We start from the raw sequence: 17,638 nt of genomic DNA on the forward strand, positions 1-17,638 counted from the left end.
CTAAAGATTCACGTGAAATGCATGTGAGCTTGTAGAGACTCGAAGTCCGATATTGGCCCTCATTGAGAAATGTGACAAACAGCTACTTGCTCTCGAATGAGTTACACATCACCGTACGGTACAGTAGATCGTAGATTTTGTGCTGAATCAAATGTTTCCATTACTGTCCAGTAGCTCTTGAGCTATACTGGTCCCTGAGAGAAGAATCTAAACAAAAAACGCCATGTTTCCCTCATTATCCAAATACATTATCATACCTCAATACGCTGTCATTGATCATGTCGTAAGGCGTATTTCATGAACTCCCCATTTCCCAATTCTCTCTCTCAACCTAGCAGTTCCAAGCTAAAACTTGGGCATGCTCTTCTTGGTCTTCGACGGCGTGCCGTTGAGTAGAAAGTAAACAGGCAGAAACAAGAAAGATCCCATTACACACAACCACGTACTGTAGAGCTGCCAAATTGTCCACAAGAAGGGACCGAGGCCAGGACACAGGAACTGAATGCAGTCATTCACTGGATAAAGATCTTCTTGGCTGGCGATGTAGTAGCGGGGATTTTGTCGACGCGGCTTAGTATCCTCAGATCCTTCATCCTCTGATGATGACTCTGGTGAGAGTTGTGTGAGCTGGAGAACTGATACAAGCTTGACAGGTGCTTTGTAAAGAGGGATGAACCAGAGCGCGAATGTCTGACGGATGGAGACATATAGAAGACCGCTCTTCTGATCGAATGCTGGGAATTTTTAGAAATTGCAATCAGCTATGTGACGATTGGCAACTGACCTGCTGAATCGACCTTGAGGTCAATGTGTGGACTTAGAGTACGATACCATCGATAGATGGCCAATATCAACTGGATAGACTCAAGACCTCCTGCCAAAGGGATTTGTCCTTTTGATATAGAGGGAACACGACAGTATGGATGTGAGAATGAGGCATTGGGGAGGAAGTATTCTCTCAAAGTCGACTCTTGGACATCAGGGCTGCCTTGAGTGAGCGACTTGATAACACCGCCAATTTCTTTCACTAGGTGTGTTTGGTGAGCCTCTGTAGTAATTCGATCGTAGAGGGCCATCTTACCTGGATGCTCCATTTTTGTAGTTATCGTCCAATTGATCAAATTCAGGAACGTGAGTAGCTTGCAGAGTGGATGATATTGTGGATGAGCTTCAAGTTAATTGCGCTAAGATGCTTTTATGAGAGAAATGGAATTGACTGATATAGACAAGGTCGGGAGTAAACAAAACAGCGGGAAGAAGTTGGAATGAAGTGATTTATTCTTGTTTCAGCCATTGTCTGTGGGTTCACTATCACATCACTAACAGGTAACTAGGCTATCCCAGCCTGAACTGACCTTGAAATCATTGACTCGTCATTGTCAAGGTTCTATGTTGGCATGTGAAATATTGACGTCATGTCTCGCTTTCACATGAAAGACACCTCCCGATATTTATGAGAATACAAACCTCAACCTCTGAATTGTCAATTGTTAATTAAATTATTCTCCATCAATTGCAATGGCTTCTGACACTGGCCTCGTCAATCCCCTCTTCCACCCTTTTCTCTTCCTCTTCCAGATCTTCCAATGGCTCACCGATAAGCTCCTCTCGCCCAAGCCACCGAGTGAAAACGCGAGGCTTGGGCGTAATAGACCTAAGATTGCGGTCATTGGGGCGGGAATTACGGGCGTTACGAGTGCGGCTCATTGTATTGGGCATGGCTTTGATGTTGTCATTTTTGAAGCTGGCTCCAAGGATAATGTTGGTGGTATTTGGAGTGTAAGTTGATACTATGCTGTGATGTTCTATATATATATATCATAAAGCTAATGTTTTACAGAGAGTCAATGAGACGTCTGGTCTTCAGATTCATTCGTTGATGTACCGTTTCCATCCTTCTGTTCAGTGGAATCGTGGATATCCCGACCGTCAGCAAATTCTCAGTCAGGTCCGACAACTCTGGGAGCGCTATGGCCTCAAAGAAAGGACTCGTTTCAACACAAAAATTGATCGAGTGTACCAAGATGAGCAAGGACGATGGATTGTCAACGACCCTTCTCTCGGACGCTTTGGCGGTGTCATTGCTGCGGTTGGAACTTGTGGCGCACCAAAGATGCCAAAGATCCCTGGCATGGACGACTTCAAAGGTCCTATTTACCACTCTAGTGAGCTAACTGGGTATGTCGCTCGGCCTCTCAACTCACGATGCAGCCCGCTGACTTGTTATTAGAAAAGATGTAAAGGGTAAGAAGATGGCTATCATTGGCGGAGGCGCCTCAGCAGTTGAAGCTCTTGAGTTCGCCTTTACAGAAGATGCTGCCAAAGCGACTATTCTATCGCGCTCAGACAAGTGGATTATTCCTCGCAACATGATCGTCGATACACTTCTCAGCTTCAACATCTTTGGCCATGAGACATTTTTATCGTTTATCCCAGAGTTCTTCCTCCGCAAGTTCTTTTACAGAGATCTTGAGGACATTGCTCCGGACAAGAGTCATGGTTTGTTCATGGAGACACCTATGGTTAACTCTGATGTTATGGATAAGCTGCGCGAAGGCAAAGCTGAATGGGTTCGCTGCGATATCGATGAGTTCGTTGAGAGCGGAATTCGCGTGAATCGACGTGCCAAGGGTGTGCCGCAGGGTGGTCCTGGTCATGAGGAGGTCATCGATACTGATATTGTTGTCATGGCCACTGGCTTCAAGAGACCTTCTCTATCTTTCCTCCCCAAGGATTGCTTCGAGGAACCCTACCCACCGCCAAACTGGTATCTCCAGACCTTCCCACCCACTCACCCTTCCGTCTCAGCCATCAACTGCACATACGTCAACGCCATCGGCACCGTTGGAAACTGGCACATTGGAATCTACACTCGAATCCTCCTCATGTTTCTCATGGATCCGTTCTCTCGACCCAGCCCTTTCTGGATGCAGCGCTGGATTGACATGACCAAGACACTTAAGCTCACCAGTCCGACTGGCGCTTTTGACTTCTTTACTTACTTGGAGTTGATCTGGTGGTTCTTCTTCTGTGTTGTTATTAACCCGTTCCGATGGAAGTGGGCTATCTTTGTGTTCTTTGGTGTAGGGTTCGGACTTCCGAAGGCGGTGGTGAGTCAGGAGGAGAGATTCACCAATGGCAATGGATACCATGCTACAGATGAAGGTAGAAGCTTTTAGGGAAGCTCCCACGATTTACATCATCAAGAGCCATGGTTATTAAAGATGGAGATGCAAGGCTGGAGAAGTGAAGAGAGAAAAGTGACCGCGGCAGAGACAAGATTGCATTGAAGCTTAGGCTTCCTTTATGATAATGAGACACTGAATACAAAGATCAAGGGCATATATCATGATTCACCCATATATAGTCTATCAAGTATCATGTCACCACAAAACGGCCTTACTCGAAACGGGCAATATTCAACACACTCCGAGTTACTCGCAAGAAGTGGAGGAGTTCCCAGATATCCACGGAAATCCCCTGTACGTAATGAGCGAGTCTAGCTTCAACAGCTGCCTCGTTAAGATGAGCTGTTACACGTAGCGGGTCATGCATGCGAAGGAACTCAACGTGGGGGAATATGGTTGAGTTGGCAGATCATCTGGAGAAAACTTGGGGAAATGAAGCATGCGAAATGAAATGGGATCTTATTACGTACGGCGGCTACGGGACGCGGCTCTGATACGAGCATGTAAAAGGCTTGTCGAGCTGCAGCATAATGTCCGATAAGATCTGAGCGAAAGCTCTATTTCGGACTATAACTCTCCTTGTAACTGCCATACATAGTGCCGCCTATAACCGTTGTGATCGCATTGTAGTTCAACACCACAGTTGTAAGTCGCGATACTTCATGCAACATTCACCATATAAAGTTTAGACTTCTCAATCTCCTCCGCATCCGCCGGCATCTCTCCTTTCCCTCGGCTCGGCTCCGCGTCTTCTCTGTATCAAATTCAAGGGGGCGACAGCCCATCTCGTTCAATCTTCTGACTCGGTGCCTCCGCTTGAATCCAGGTTGATTAGGTAAAATGGACCGACTTTTGAGTAACAGAATCCACAAAAGACCATCAGCTTTTTTTCACGTCTCAGGGACCTTTACAAGCTTCCCCAGCAAAAGGACTCATTCTTTTTAGTAATAAGGACGAGAGTAGCTAATTAATATTCTGTGATTGTCATCTTTTCATGAGTAACTGAAGTCGAATTGGTTGAGAATGTGAAGAAAAGTCTTATAAAAATCTGATGTTGTGAGCTATCGACGTTAACTGATTCGGCTATTATTTGAGCCCCATTAGTTTAACCAATTAGAATAGTTCTAAAGAAGGTTTACTTGATAATCTTTCTAGAAACACCACGGAATGATCCACTCTTACTCCATCATGGATCGTGGAATGACCCGGTCCTGGCAAAACGCACGCTTTTCGTATGGCATGCCATAGACTGACAAACTTTTTCTTAATTCTCGCCTCTCCTCACATGGATCCAGATGGTTAATATGAGTCTCCACGTCCCGTCCGACGTCGGGCTAAAGGGGAGTCATATACTGTGGCCCTACAAAGACAACCCAGTCCCTCTTCACTCAAACTTTCACTCACCCCATACTCATCCTTTCTGAACCTCTAACGAGTTCACCACGTAAACAGTCTGTGTGACAATGGGAGACTAAGCTACAATCCAACCAAAAAAAAACAATGACCTCCTCCATCACCCCCGCGGCCTCCACCGCCAGCAAAAACAAGGACAAGCCCCAAGGCCCTCAAGACAACAACATCCTCTCCTCCCCCATCGCCCAAGATGACGATTCCACCAGCGAGAAAATGATCGGCGAAGTAACCGAATTCGAGAAACGCAAGATCCTCGACGGAAAGGCCAAGTTCAGCCGTCTCGGCTGGAAGCGCCTCACCATCGTTCTCATCGTCCAGGCTGTCGCGCTCGGCTCCCTCTCCATCCCTGGTGCTTTTGCAACGCTGGGTATGGTCGCTGGTGTTATCTGCTCAATTGGCATTGGCCTTATTGCGATTTATACGTCGTATATTGTTGGGCAGGTCAAGGTCAGGTATCCGCATGTTGAGCACTATCCTGCTGCGGGAGGACTTATGTTTGGACGGTGGGGTGCTGAGGCTTTTGGTGTGATGGTTACGCTTCAGTTGTTGCTCCTCACGGCGTCGCATTGCTTGACGGGGACTATTGCGTTTGCGACTCTGACCGAGAGTAATATCTGTGGTCTTGTCTGGGGCGTCATCTCAGCTGTCCTGCTGCTGCTTCTTGCTGTGCCTCCTAGTTTTGCAGAGGTGGCTATTCTGGGCTATATCGACTTCGCGTCCATCATCGCAGCTATCGGTGTCACCATCATCGCAACTGGAATTCGATCTTCCGATGCGCCTGAACCGGCCAATTGGTCTGCCTGGCCAAAGCCTGATGTCACTTTTGCTCAGGCCTTTATTGCGCTGTGCAACATCTTCTTCGCGTACAGCTTCTCCATCTCGCAGTTCAGCTTTATGGATGAAATGCACACGCCTACCGACTATATGAAGGCTATTTGGACACTCGGTGGTATCGAAATCGTCATCTATACCCTCACCGGCGCTCTCATCTACTCCTTCGTTGGTGTGGATGTTAAATCTCCAGCGCTTCTGTCTGCAGGCCATACCGTTGCCAAGGTTGCTTTTGGCGTCGCCTTACCGGTCATTTTCATTAGTGGCTCGATCAACACGACTGTCGCCGTACGCTACATCCACGGTCGCATCTATGAGAATTCGATCGCCAAGTACATCAACACTCCCAAGGGTTGGATCTCTTGGCTTCTTCTCATCAGCATCTTCACCTGGATCGGTTTCGTCATCGCAGAGGCTATCCCCTTCTTCAGCGACTTGATCGCCATCACATCCAGTTTGCTGAACTCGGGTTTTACTCTGTACTGGCCCGCTGTCATGTGGTTTATGCTTTTGAGGGAAGGAAAATGGTACAGCAAGAAGAACATCCTTTCGAGCGTTGTCAATGCCATCATCTTCATAATGGGGCTTGTCTTCTTAGTTGCCGGAACTTACTCTGCTGTCATCGATATTGTAAGTCAGCCTCCGCAAACATGTACACAACATCGACTAACACTCATTACAGATCGACCAGTATGATCACGGAACTGTCAAGAACCCTTTCACCTGTGCCCCTCTTGGCTAAGATGGTCACAAATGTGGTGAGTGGACAGACACAAACGGTGACGGAGTTGAATCCAGTCACCAAGCTTTGGGATATCACATGTCACACATATCTCCATATCCCACATAATACAACACCAAAACACCATCGTAGGGGCCATGCGTAAACGTAGGCGTGACATGTACTTCGTATACAAGCATCAAGACTCTGCTGCCATGCTCACTTGGAATATCTTACTGCTCAAAAGAAAAAGTATGGCGTACGTGTACGATGTGGTATGAGACCAAGACCATGGGCTCGTCTCTTATCGTGATAGGCGCACTGCTTTATGCTGCATGACTATTGTGACATGAGCCATTGTTCCTCGTAGCGCAAAGATCGTAGAATCTGGCGCGATACTCACAAACTCGGAGTAGGTGGCCTTCCATTGTATGGCAGGTATTCATTGTTTATCTTAGCTAAAACCCTATATCAAGTAATCAATCATTTTACATGAATACATCTATTTGCTTTTCACAGCTTGGCCTGCTCAGCCCTCGTCAACTTTCTCAATGGAGGGCCACCTCGACTACCATCACCCTGCTTCACCATATCCTGTCCAGTTGGAGCTCGTAGCCTCCACTTATGTCGAAGCTCCTCGGAAGCCTTATTCTCAAAGCAGTCAACAACATACCTTCCAAGAACAGGGAGAAACTTGAAAGCACTACATCATTGTCAGTATAACCCACGTTAGAGCTTGTAGAGTAACTCACTGTCCAGCACCACCCGTAGCAAGGAAAAGACCCTCACGAACAGGATGATGATCCACGATAAAGTCTCCCTCAGGCGTATCAGAGTACCAACAAAGCCGTGTTCTCAACCACTCCCGATCCGCGACCTCAGGCACAAGATCTTGTAGTCCCTCACGAAGAGCTTGTAGCGCATCATCGGGCAAATAATTGGTAGTAGCGTTATTTCCGTCTCGCTTGGGAGATGATACCATTCGAGTTTGTCCAAGAGGATCTTTAACTTCGACTTCAGTCGCCCACCCATAGCCGTGGCGAGCAATCTTGAGGATATGTGTCTTTGGTGTAGGTGGGAAGACAAAGACTCCTGTGCTGAGGTTGATGATGACGGGCATATCTTTGAGTCTCTCTGCTTCGGCGGGGGTGAGGCGGATGAAACCGACTGGTTGTCCGGAGCCAGATGAGGCGTGGCTGATTGGGAGGAGTCTGTTCGACCACGCTCCAGTGGCTATGATGACTTGTGCAGCTGGGATAGTGTCACCCTCAGCGACATTAACGCCAGTGACTTTCTGCCCACTGTAACGTAGAGATAAAGCCCTGCCTCTTGAGCCTGTGATGAACGACACACCTGCAAGAGAGCACTCAGTAGCCAATTGTTGAATACTAGATTCTGCATCCGCCCAGCCTCCAGTCTTGTTGAAGTACGCCTTCTTGCCATCAAGCTGAGACTGAACGGCAGGAAATTGCTTTCGAATATCATGTGCATTCTCATACTCCTCCAACGTTCCTCCAAGAGTCTTGTTAGACTCCTTACTCTGCTCCACAAAAGAGTTTCCCGAAGCATTAGTGAGCATCACAAAGCCTGATTGATGGTAGTGCTGTGAATATTGACCCGTCCAGCCCTCGACGGCTTCAGTGGCCATCTTCCCGTAGAAAGGATCAGCATATTCCACACGAATCACACGTGAAATATCAACGCTGCTTCCATCCATCACAGGAGGTAGATAGCGATCCAGCACTGTGACATGTTGATAACCTCTCTTCTTGAGTTCAAGGGCAGTTGAAAGGCCAAAGACACCAGCGCCCACGATGACGATGGGCTCATTCTTTGATGCAGGCGTTCTAGAAGTCATGTTGAGGCTGATATAACAATACTAGAGATAGGAAGAAGTAATGATTTGAAGAATGGAAAGAAAGAAACAATCAGCTGGTCTTATAGTAGACAAGCGACTTGTATAAGTCGATGTCTAAGACGGAAATTTGGTTTAAAACTCCGTGTCCAGAGGGCATTGACCAATCGTGTTTCACCGTCTTTTCACCAACGGGCACGGAAAACTACCACGACAATTCTCCGGTCTACGACTCACTAATAACCCTATCACTAGATCAACTTCCCAAATCATGAGATACGAGCGAGGAAAGCTCTGGAATTCGGTATCTTTTTAATATCTAAAAAACTAGTATTTCGGAGTCATCCGTAAACTTCTCCAAATTGAGTCACGTGGACATTTCCCCAGGTTAAAGGTGGGCACGGAGAATCCGTGTCTCGTCCTCTTCATCCCATCTACATATTGTATATGCTTCCTCTGAATGCTTGTCCAGCTGCCCCACTGTCGATTTCATAATGACAGGTAATCCCGAATCATCCGTCCGGCGTGCGTGCGAGAGCTGTCGGTGAGTCGTACGATGTATTTACAAGGGTAATTTTCTAATCCGGGAACAGACGGAAGAAGACGAGATGTACTGGGGAACGGCCTGTGTGCTCTTTTTGTGAGAGGTTGAATCAACCTTGCGAATATTTACCAAGGAATCGGGAGACTGTTAAACGGAGGAGGAGGACTTCTAGAGCGTGAGTCATAACTTTGACTAAATGACTTGTCTTATGAGTGACCAGGAAACCGGGATCGAGAGACCTCGTTTCGAGTGCTGAGAACCGGGGTGAAGAGATATATGATCTTCTTCAGTAAGATGTACTGCGAAATACCTGCCAGTGCAGCAACTAACAGGTGCGAAGTCATCCTCAAGCTGCCTCATCGAGCAATGGCTCAGCCTTGACCCCAGATTCCTTGCCAAGGCACACAAACAGGTCGGGATCTTTCGTCGAAAGTGCTTCAAGACGGATGAACAGAGTGAGCATCAACGATGAAGTCTCAGCATCATGGTAAGCTATCCTTTCGTACTGTATGACACATCTATGTACTTACAATTACCAGGCTCCCTTCAGCAACAGAGGCAAGGCCATCGCCAGATTCACTTAACCATGCTGTAGAAGAGTACCGAAGGCGTTTATACTTCCAACCACTGCCTCTCTTCAACCCAGAAGGGCTGAGAGATCGCATTGAGAGGTTTCCCATGTTTCTTCAATGGATCTTCCTCGCACTTGCGCTATCAAACTTACCGTATGATTCGAGCAGTGCGAAGGAAGCTGACTTGATTCACTCTCATGCGAGATCAGCGCGTGATACGGTACTTGAACTCGCCATGAGAGGAATAGCCCAGTTAGAAATATCGCAAGCTTTATGCCTCCTTGCTCTAGGCGACATCCTCGGTACCCACTCCGCCTTCTTTTCGTATCACAGTACTAATTCGGCTACAGAAGGAAGACCAGCTCTGGCTCTGATGACAATAGGAGCAGCCAGCAGACTCGAACTCGTCCGCGGAGCAGGCTACACAGAATCCTCTCACAATCCCCAAGGCGACACCAGCCTCAGGTGCTACTGGAGTGTCTTCATCCTCGAAAAAGGCTTCGCTCCTCGCTTCACCCTACTCTCCCAAACACACACCAAACCAGAATACCCCCGCAGCGCAAGAGAACCTTCACCGCCAGCGTATCTAGGCGATGAAGAATACGCACCGGATCTGGAAAGTATTCGTGATGACTTGAGGACAGATCCTGGAATAACATCACATGCTGTGCGCGCTGTGTCGTTCTGTGGCGATGTTATCTCATATCTTCATGCGCTTCATATTGGAAAGGCTGATAACCCTGCTGATACGAATTCTAACTTTTACCAATTGACGAATACACTGTATGATCTTGAGTCTAGGCTCGGTCATATACACTTCGTTCGTAACGTGGGCTTTTCGGAGCGAACACCAGAAGAATTCGAAAGACATCGAGAGTACTGGGCGCCATGGCTTCTCTTCCAAATCACAGCACACGCAACACAAGCGTTATTAAATCACCCGTTCATCCATCTTGTTACTCTCCGAAGAGCGAATCGACCCTCTCAACCAAGGTTGTTCCTTCAGCAAACTGTCGATCAAGCCATGTTTCACTCAGCTTGGGTAGCGCGCTTAGTCCAAACGTGTATGGATCGTGGATTAATGGTGTATGATCCGTTAATAGGCGATCTCGTTGCTGCGACGGCGACAATACCGTGGCTTTTTCAGTATGCTAGGGACGCAAAAGTCTCAGAGACATCGAAGGAGAATTATAGAAAATGTGTGGAGTTTCTGGAGTCGATGCCTGATCCTTCACCGAGGAGCATACACAAGGTTTGTCAAATACACCCCCAGCTAGGAGTATGCACTAACGATGACAGCGAGAACTTTTACATCAGTTACAGACAATGTCGAGTCAAGCCCAGGATAACAACATGATTAGTTTTCAGCCTTCCAAGATCTGGCAGCTTATCGACTCAGATATCATGGACGCTGTAGCACCGCAGCCTACGACTGATGGAACGCAAGGCGGTCAATCCGATGCTTCCAAGACAACCGTTAGTGTGCAAACGACTTTTGTTCACCCTGTTGGTGAAAGACGAACGGATCAACGACAGACTTCGCTTGGTGATTCAATGACAGCAGATATTTATGAAGGGTTGGAGCAATATTCACTTGATAGTATATTCTCGCAGCCTATGTTTATCGACCATGCGTGGTTGCATGTGTAACGAGTATTAGATAATTGAATATAGATCAGCTATGCATCTCACCAGAATTGTCTTCTTTGGCTTATGATGCCCATCTCTGCACAAATTCATCCTTCTTCACACTCTTCGCCAACGCCTTCTTCGCCACAACACCGTCCAACTTCTCCTTAACCTTATCCACCTCTTGACTCAACACATCAATCGACCCTTCAAACTCCGGATCAACCATCTTAATCTCCCCAAACGGACTCTCAGCCAATACACTATCACGCAAAAGCTGAATAGCCAACCTAGCATCATCCAATCGAGAGGTAACGCTCGTCTCAAAACTATCCTGTGCATTACGCACCACATCTGTAGTTTTGCCAGACCTTTCTGCAAAAGCTTTGTTCAAAGCGGATACTTGATCCTGAATGGAAGTTTCTTCAGCGTCTGGTAGTGAAAGCGCTAAATCACGGAGGAGAGCTTCGATTGCAGGTTCGTCGAGAATACCGGATGAGCGACGTCTGTTGTTGTTGCCGCGCCGGGCACCGTCTGTGTTGGCGCGCATGCGAATCGGAGAGGGGTTTCGAATGGGAGATGCTGGCATAGCGGCTCTGATAGACTTCTTCTTCTCGGGCGATAGTGAGGCAGATACTTCTGCCTTTGCCGTAGCAATGATGGAGGATGCTGCGGCATTGTGAGATTTGAGAGTTTCGACACGGTCTGTGAGGAGTGTTATCCTTTCTACGAGATAGTCAAGACACTCGTTGACCTAGACAATATTAGCGACACGAAGAACATGACAGGAGAATACACGTACGTAAGAAACTGCTACTGCTGAACGATGTATGCTCTGTCCACTCTGCGAATCTGTTGACTTCAGCGCTGGTTCCAAATGCTGCTGCTCAGCAGACATCTGTGCAACAGGCAAGATCTCCGAGTAAAGCGACTCGAGCTCTTCTTCAAGAGCTTTAACATCGTCTTGAGTAGCAGCCTTGACATCTCCCGAGCGCTCAGCCGCAAGGATAGCTTCAAGATATATCCTATCCAATCTTGTCCTCAGAGTCTCGACAGTAGTCTTGATCAGCCTAACAAGTTAGCACCAAACAGGTCAACGGAGGGTTATGACTTACCTCATACAAGTCTCCCTCAACTTCTCAATAGTCTTCTCCTCCTCCGGGTCCTGCTGATCAAGTTCCCACCCAAGCTTCTGTAAACTCGACAGTAATTTATCATCAGACTGAAATACTGTATCAACCGTCTTCTTAAGATTCGATCGCGAGTCCTTAGCAATCTGCTCCAGATCTGCAACACGATACTCCAAACTCTGTGCCTCACCATCAACCTACACCGCATTAGTAACCTTCCCTCTCATCTCAAAGGGCATTTACTCTGTGTTACCTCAAACACCAATTTCTTCAGCGCATGTTTCGTCTTGTTAAGACGCGCTTCTTCAAGGTCCCTCCTCTGACTCTCCGCCTCATCACGCTTCTTAACCAATCTCGCCAGCGCATCACGCTGCTGCTTCAACGTCTCAGTCTGCTTCGATATCGTAGCAGTCGACCTATTCAGCTCTTCAATCGCCGCACGAACATCATCCTCATTCACCGCCTGCACCTCTCCCAAATCATACAGATCCGCCAACTGATCAACCTGCCCACTTTTATCAAGTGCAGTGTACCTTATCGAAAAAACCACACATCAGCATCAACATAGACATAAACAGATACACTGAGTAACGACTCACAGTGCCAGCTCATCACCCGTGAGGAGATGATCGCTTGCAAGATGCAGATTCGTCCAGTCCACGAATGAAGCGTCTGATAGGGCGTGTTGCACGTCTTCTTTGGAGGCGGAGATGCCGTACGCGCGGGCTGCCTTGAGAAGCAGGGCTTCTGCGCGATGCTTGGAGCTGAGATCCATTTTGGACCTGTGGAATAGCGAGGTGGCGTTTTTGAAGTAACCGTGATGGGGTGATACAGCTAGCGTTTGTTTCCAGGGTTGATTGAGTAGCGGTGTTTTTGATGACACAAGTCGTCGCTGGAGAAGATGAAGATGTTGCTGAGTACCATGAATAGAGATAGGTGTTGTGGAAGATGGTCAGTCAGACGGTGTACTGAATGAGCCTCAAGTGAATTTGTCCACCGAAACAAATGAGTCCCATCTGAGAATAGAACAACAACCAAAGATCCGAGCAATTGGCTTTCAGAATTAGTTCACTCAAACGTCAATGCTGTGCCGTACCGTCGTGATGATGCTCAAGATAACCTCACATTCAAACAAAACAAACGCCCAGACGTTAAATCTCGGCTCAAAGATCCCGGGCGGTCAAACAACCCCTGAGCCTTGCGCGGCACTTTTTTTTTCAGTGGAGGTACAGCCTGAAGGCCAGTGAAGGCGGGGCTAGCGTGCCACAGCATCTACAACGCATCTTGCATGAGGCGAGCTTGGATGGACATCTTGATGCTCTTTACAGGAGGCGATGATTCGTGAAGAGAGAAATATTCTCAGATCGCAACGGTTGCGCATGCATTCAGGCTGTTTAATTCAGGGGAGATGTCCTGTTGATACACTGCCATTACAAGACACGACAGCATCACCATCTTCAGAATTGTTTGACAATCTACTTTTATGCAAGTCTCAAGGATCAGCTTAGAAAAGAAAAATAGCAAACACCCAAAATCCATCATACTCGTCATCTGTATATCTGATACATTCCCCTCCTCATCCGTTTGAACCTCCCGTCCTACGTCCCCCAACATCGTCCTCCCTGTTGTGACCAAGAAATCGTCACTATCAAAAAACAAATCCTCCAACCTCATATATCCATTGCTCATCTATACATCAAGTCCCCACGGGGAATTTAATCGTGTTTCAACCTATTTCTGGCCATATCCATCATGACGTTTTGTCAAACAACCCTCGTAACGGGAGAAGAGAATACAAGATCAGAGAACACCCTTCAAACGAGACGGTCTGGCTTCAAGGCGCGTTCCCGTTCTTCCCGTTTAATGTGTCAAACCGACGCAAACAAGATATCATATGCAGCCAATCTGACATGGTCAGAGGTGGTCCAATTCCTCCAGACATGCTCGGTAACAGGCCGATCTAGATTGTAGATATGTCGGGTCCCTACATCATCTTTCCAAAAAGAGCTGCACACGTCAACAGATAGAACAATGATCCGTTTCAAACAGGCCTGTAGCTGTGAATATGTGACCATTAGCTGCAGAATACACTCTGCCAGTGCAAACCTCCCCCCGGCTTGGCTTTGTCACTGTCAACACTTCTGCCCCCCATTCACCCATTTCCCAATCCCTCTTTTCCCTTCCAACACATCTCGCTTGGCCCTTGAACCCTTTTTAAACAATCATCACCCTTCCGCAAGTTGCGAAAGGGGTGTATCTTCATGTGTAACGCCTCCCAAACCGCCGACCTTGTGCTTCTTCACCCTTACCAACCCAACCTGACTGTGCTCATCACGTAGACGTTGCGGTTGCAGTTCCACCATGACTACTACCATTAGAAACAACGTTTCTGAAATCCTCCGCTGTCTCAGACCCTCAAATGAAGCTCGCAATCCGCTCCTCTCGAGGCCATCATGGATCACCTCCCCACAATCACTGTTTCAAGCAGCCCGAGACATGTCGCTATCAGATCTCTGGAGGACGCGATTCATCACTGTCGCCAGCAATGTGCTGGAGTTTGGCTGGGTCGTCGTCGTCTATCTCATGAGCGAGCTGATCATATGGGGTTTGAGTAGGGCGTTGGCTCCTGTGCATCTCGAGTTCTTCTCCTCTATTTTTGGCATGGCTCTGACATTTTGCTTCATGGCTGCGGCCTACTTCTGTTTCGCTGATGTTGATGGTGTGTATCGAAGGCACATCAAGTCCAAGGTAAAGTGAACGCGATTCTCCATAACGATAGCACTAACTTTCGTTGCAGGTCGACTTCATCAATGTTCATCTTGGCTTGGGCTTTCCAATTCCTCTCGTGATGCTCAACCAGAGCGACATTCTCAGCGGTCGCGATATCGGCTGCGTCATCGGCAACTTTGGTATGTTCCAGTGCAAAAACTCCTCGAATAATTTCTCATCATCGCTCCAGTAATAACCAACCTTGCTTCATGGGCCATGGTCTTTGCCCTCTCGCTTCTCGTTATGAGCTGTGTGGCGCGAATGACTGGCCAAGTGCCCGACGACTTTTGCCTTCCGCAACCGATGACAGAAACTCCTCCCCGGATCGAAACCAGCTGGCTTTCCGACTCAACTCTGGACCAAGGACAACAGCGCATTTTTGGCCGTCGTGAAAAGGTGGCAAACCCTCCGACAACCGGGCGGGACGAAGCAACCTTAGTGACAGTCAGCCAACGATCATCCGTTGTTTCCAAGGATCCAGTTCAGGTGTCACAGGTTTGGCACTTTTGGACGTCCAACTTTCCACTGATCGCATCATCTCTCGCCGTCTTTGTGATCGGAGCTCCAGTAGCCGCCGCCACCAACGATGATCGCATCCTCGATGGCTGCGTTCTCTGGTTCGTCTGGGTGCTGACACTGCGACTCCAACGAGCCCTCAAGGCCTCCCAACTTTGCACCGACATGCCGAAGCTCAAGAACACGATCGTCACGCTTATGAATCCTGTCCTGTTCACGACCCTCTTCATGACGGCATATACCCGAGCCAAAGCGGGCGCATATGGCATCGGCAGTATAGACAAGGTACTGCGCGATTTCAGCGGAGAAACGCCTCTTTATGTGCTTTGGACCTCTGTGGCAACTGGAACACCACTTTCAGATGGACGAAGCCCGTGGTTTGGCGCCGGTGACGCTGCACTTTCTATCCTCGAATGCGGAATTCTGATATGGGGCTTTAAGCTATACGAATGCCAACGACAGCTCTTCAGTCTCGCCGGTTTCCTCACTATCATCCTAGCAACGACAGCTGCAGCTGGAAACGTCTTTCTGTCGGTCCTGGGGGGAGGCTTGTCGGTCTGAACGCACCCACAGCATTGGCATTTGCTGCACGGAGCACAACTTTGGCACTTGCCAAACCGGCCATGGAAGCACTTGGTGGAAATCTCGGTGTGAATGCTGCCCTCGTGGTAAGCAACGGAATCCTCGGTCAGCTTTGCTACCCGTTCGTGCTCGACAAACTAGGTGTTAGACGAGAAGGCGGTGTCTCCCGTTCAAGCATCAACATTTCCGATTCCGATGGCAGGGCCTCACGTCTGAGCCTGAAGCCTCTTCTGAGAACAGCTCAAAAAGATTTGCCAAGTGGCGATGACCCCTTTACAATCTCGGCAGGTATCACGGTTGGTATCAATGGCGCGGCCATGGGCGTGTCGTACCTGTACGAGACTAGAAGTCGCGCAGCCCCGTACGCTGCTCTTGCTATGACAGTATCCGGTGTCATGACGGTGGTTTTCACAACTGTCGAACCTTTCAAAGGTGCTGTGTTGGGTCTGGCCAACTGAAGAGAGATGGCGATAGAATTCCAACAGGATAGACGTGGTAGCGTTCGTGACCTAGTGTTTAGAGTTATATACTTGCTGGGGAGACGGATAGAAAGACAAAAAGCAAGTCTGGTAGAAGCCAGTTGTGGTTGGGTACTGTAGATATTTAGACATGGAAGAATAATGTAGAATAAACAAGATTTAAATGACTCCCAGTCTCACTGAAGTTTGAAAATATGGTGTCGAAGTCAACCACATGTATATCACGATTCAAAGGATATCGACAGAAGCGATCGGCGAGGTATGGCGCGAGGACGTCAACGATACGCTCTGCTTTGTCAATTTACAAAATTTGGTCAATTATATATACTTTTCAGTTTATTCCAGGCTGGGAAAAGTCAGTAATAAACTCAAACCACAGGCATTAAACTTACCGCTCAATCAAGTGAAGGCCGCTAGCTGTCTCCACAATTCCGCTCATCTGGCCAGGCTGGAGACCAAAGGAAGCATCTTCGAACTCCTTCTGCATGTCTCCTTTGCCAAAGTATCCAAGGTCGCCTCGCTTACGAGCAGAAGAGCAGTCGGATTCACTAAGAGCGAGCTCACCAAGTGTGACACTACCAGACTTGATCTTTTGCTCGTGGTCCTGGATGATCTCAAGAGCCTCCTCCTTGGTGCGCGTGATCTCAGCCTGCAGTAATTGTGTTAGTCAGCTGTCAATGCGACTGTCGGGTATCGTGGTTGGGTATGCGCACCTCTCTCCAGCTGCTGGGTCGTCGACTGTCGCGATGCTTGACTAGTAGATGGGCAGCGCGAATCTTGCCCTCAGGGACACCAGCGACGGCACCGGGACGAGAGCCAGCGCTGTGGTTAGTAGCCATATAATGCTTAAGCTTCTCGGTATCGGTGCCGGAGGGAGGTTCCCATCGTGAGAGCTTTTCAGCAGAGTTGAAGTAATAGGGGAGGTTCTTGGAGTTGGAGTGTCGAACCTCCCAGCCCGGAGGAAGACCAGTGTCAGCCTGTAGTGTAAATGTTAGTTGATGAATTGAGTTCTGTGAGTTGATAAATGCAGCCAAGGGAGGGGGCGACGAGAGGTCTTGAAGGATCTGCGACGGTTGTCGAGGCTTGCTGTTGAGCTGCTTACCATGTTTATATTTGTTGTTGACTTTGAAGCGGGTATAAGCGAAAACAAAAATGAGCTGTGTTCAGCCTCGTCGTGAGGGTATCGATCGTCAAAAATGTCGTCTTTGAGGGAAACAAAAGTTGCAGCTTGAGAGATGTGTTACGATGGGGAGTGATGAGATGGATGGGCTACCAGTTAAGGTATGGTAAGCTGGAGCTGATGGAGCTGGGTCCTCCCGTCGATTCTCGACTCGACCTAACTGGAACAATGACGTGCCGTACTGTACAACAGAAGGAGCGACCAGGCCCCGCGGTTGCCATGCGGCGTT

The 17,638-nt window shown here is 48.2% G+C and overlaps 8 protein-coding genes across 8 annotated transcripts; 4 read left to right on the plus strand and 4 right to left on the minus strand.

Annotated features, from left to right (window-relative positions):
• Positions 1 to 44: 44 nt before the first annotated feature.
• On the minus strand, positions 45 to 1,331 carry BKA55DRAFT_634842 (uncharacterized protein). The gene is made up of 3 exons (XM_046196988.1): positions 1,082 to 1,331; positions 785 to 1,027; positions 45 to 734 (listed from the first exon to the last, which is right to left on the minus strand). Exons 1-3 carry the CDS (start codon positions 1,092 to 1,094, stop codon positions 346 to 348), a joined length of 645 nt encoding a protein of 214 aa, XP_046055508.1. The 5' UTR covers positions 1,095 to 1,331; the 3' UTR covers positions 45 to 345.
• A 187-nt stretch (positions 1,332 to 1,518) lies between these two features.
• On the plus strand, positions 1,519 to 3,179 carry BKA55DRAFT_501562 (uncharacterized protein; the record flags this gene model as incomplete). Its single annotated transcript, XM_046186845.1, has 3 exons — positions 1,519 to 1,779; positions 1,841 to 2,178; positions 2,231 to 3,179. The coding sequence occupies 3 exons, from the start codon at positions 1,519 to 1,521 to the stop codon at positions 3,177 to 3,179; spliced, it is 1,548 nt and encodes a 515-aa protein (XP_046055509.1).
• A 1,179-nt stretch (positions 3,180 to 4,358) lies between these two features.
• Positions 4,359 to 6,572, plus strand: BKA55DRAFT_634846 (transmembrane amino acid transporter protein-domain-containing protein). Its single transcript, XM_046196989.1, has 2 exons — positions 4,359 to 6,062; positions 6,115 to 6,572. The coding sequence occupies exons 1-2, from the start codon at positions 4,689 to 4,691 to the stop codon at positions 6,172 to 6,174; spliced, it is 1,434 nt and encodes a 477-aa protein (XP_046055510.1). The 5' UTR covers positions 4,359 to 4,688; the 3' UTR covers positions 6,175 to 6,572.
• Positions 6,573 to 6,586: 14 nt separating this feature from the next.
• On the minus strand, positions 6,587 to 8,097 carry BKA55DRAFT_634848 (FAD dependent oxidoreductase). The gene is made up of 2 exons (XM_046196990.1): positions 6,906 to 8,097; positions 6,587 to 6,856 (listed from the first exon to the last, which is right to left on the minus strand). Exons 1-2 carry the CDS (start codon positions 8,009 to 8,011, stop codon positions 6,667 to 6,669), a joined length of 1,296 nt encoding a protein of 431 aa, XP_046055511.1. The 5' UTR covers positions 8,012 to 8,097; the 3' UTR covers positions 6,587 to 6,666.
• On the plus strand, positions 8,098 to 10,779 carry BKA55DRAFT_556409 (uncharacterized protein). The gene is made up of 7 exons (XM_046191694.1): positions 8,098 to 8,552; positions 8,602 to 8,727; positions 8,773 to 8,841; positions 8,893 to 9,039; positions 9,092 to 9,426; positions 9,475 to 10,376; positions 10,424 to 10,779. Exons 1-7 carry the CDS (start codon positions 8,503 to 8,505, stop codon positions 10,772 to 10,774), a joined length of 1,980 nt encoding a protein of 659 aa, XP_046055512.1. The 5' UTR covers positions 8,098 to 8,502; the 3' UTR covers positions 10,775 to 10,779.
• BKA55DRAFT_556413 (uncharacterized protein) lies at positions 10,780 to 13,008 on the minus strand. Its single transcript, XM_046191695.1, has 5 exons — positions 12,483 to 13,008; positions 12,137 to 12,416; positions 11,869 to 12,080; positions 11,556 to 11,823; positions 10,780 to 11,507 (listed from the first exon to the last, which is right to left on the minus strand). Exons 1-5 carry the CDS (start codon positions 12,656 to 12,658, stop codon positions 10,836 to 10,838), a joined length of 1,608 nt encoding a protein of 535 aa, XP_046055513.1. The 5' UTR covers positions 12,659 to 13,008; the 3' UTR covers positions 10,780 to 10,835.
• A 1,236-nt stretch (positions 13,009 to 14,244) lies between these two features.
• BKA55DRAFT_590038 (uncharacterized protein) lies at positions 14,245 to 16,208 on the plus strand (the record flags this gene model as incomplete). The annotated part of the gene is made up of 4 exons (XM_046195033.1): positions 14,245 to 14,631; positions 14,681 to 14,792; positions 14,843 to 15,719; positions 15,764 to 16,208. 4 exons carry the CDS (start codon positions 14,245 to 14,247, stop codon positions 16,206 to 16,208), a joined length of 1,821 nt encoding a protein of 606 aa, XP_046055514.1.
• A 94-nt stretch (positions 16,209 to 16,302) lies between these two features.
• On the minus strand, positions 16,303 to 17,581 carry BKA55DRAFT_189820 (uncharacterized protein). The gene is made up of 4 exons (XM_046185070.1): positions 17,332 to 17,581; positions 16,943 to 17,206; positions 16,622 to 16,878; positions 16,303 to 16,575 (listed from the first exon to the last, which is right to left on the minus strand). The coding sequence occupies exons 1-4, from the start codon at positions 17,332 to 17,334 to the stop codon at positions 16,566 to 16,568; spliced, it is 534 nt and encodes a 177-aa protein (XP_046055515.1). The 5' UTR covers positions 17,335 to 17,581; the 3' UTR covers positions 16,303 to 16,565.
• Positions 17,582 to 17,638: the final 57 nt, after the last annotated feature.

Source organism: Fusarium redolens, assembly GCF_020744475.1.
Source record: "Fusarium redolens strain MPI-CAGE-AT-0023 chromosome Unknown BKA55scaffold_2, whole genome shotgun sequence".
In the NCBI taxonomy this organism is placed as follows: Eukaryota; Fungi; Ascomycota; class Sordariomycetes; order Hypocreales; family Nectriaceae; genus Fusarium; species Fusarium redolens.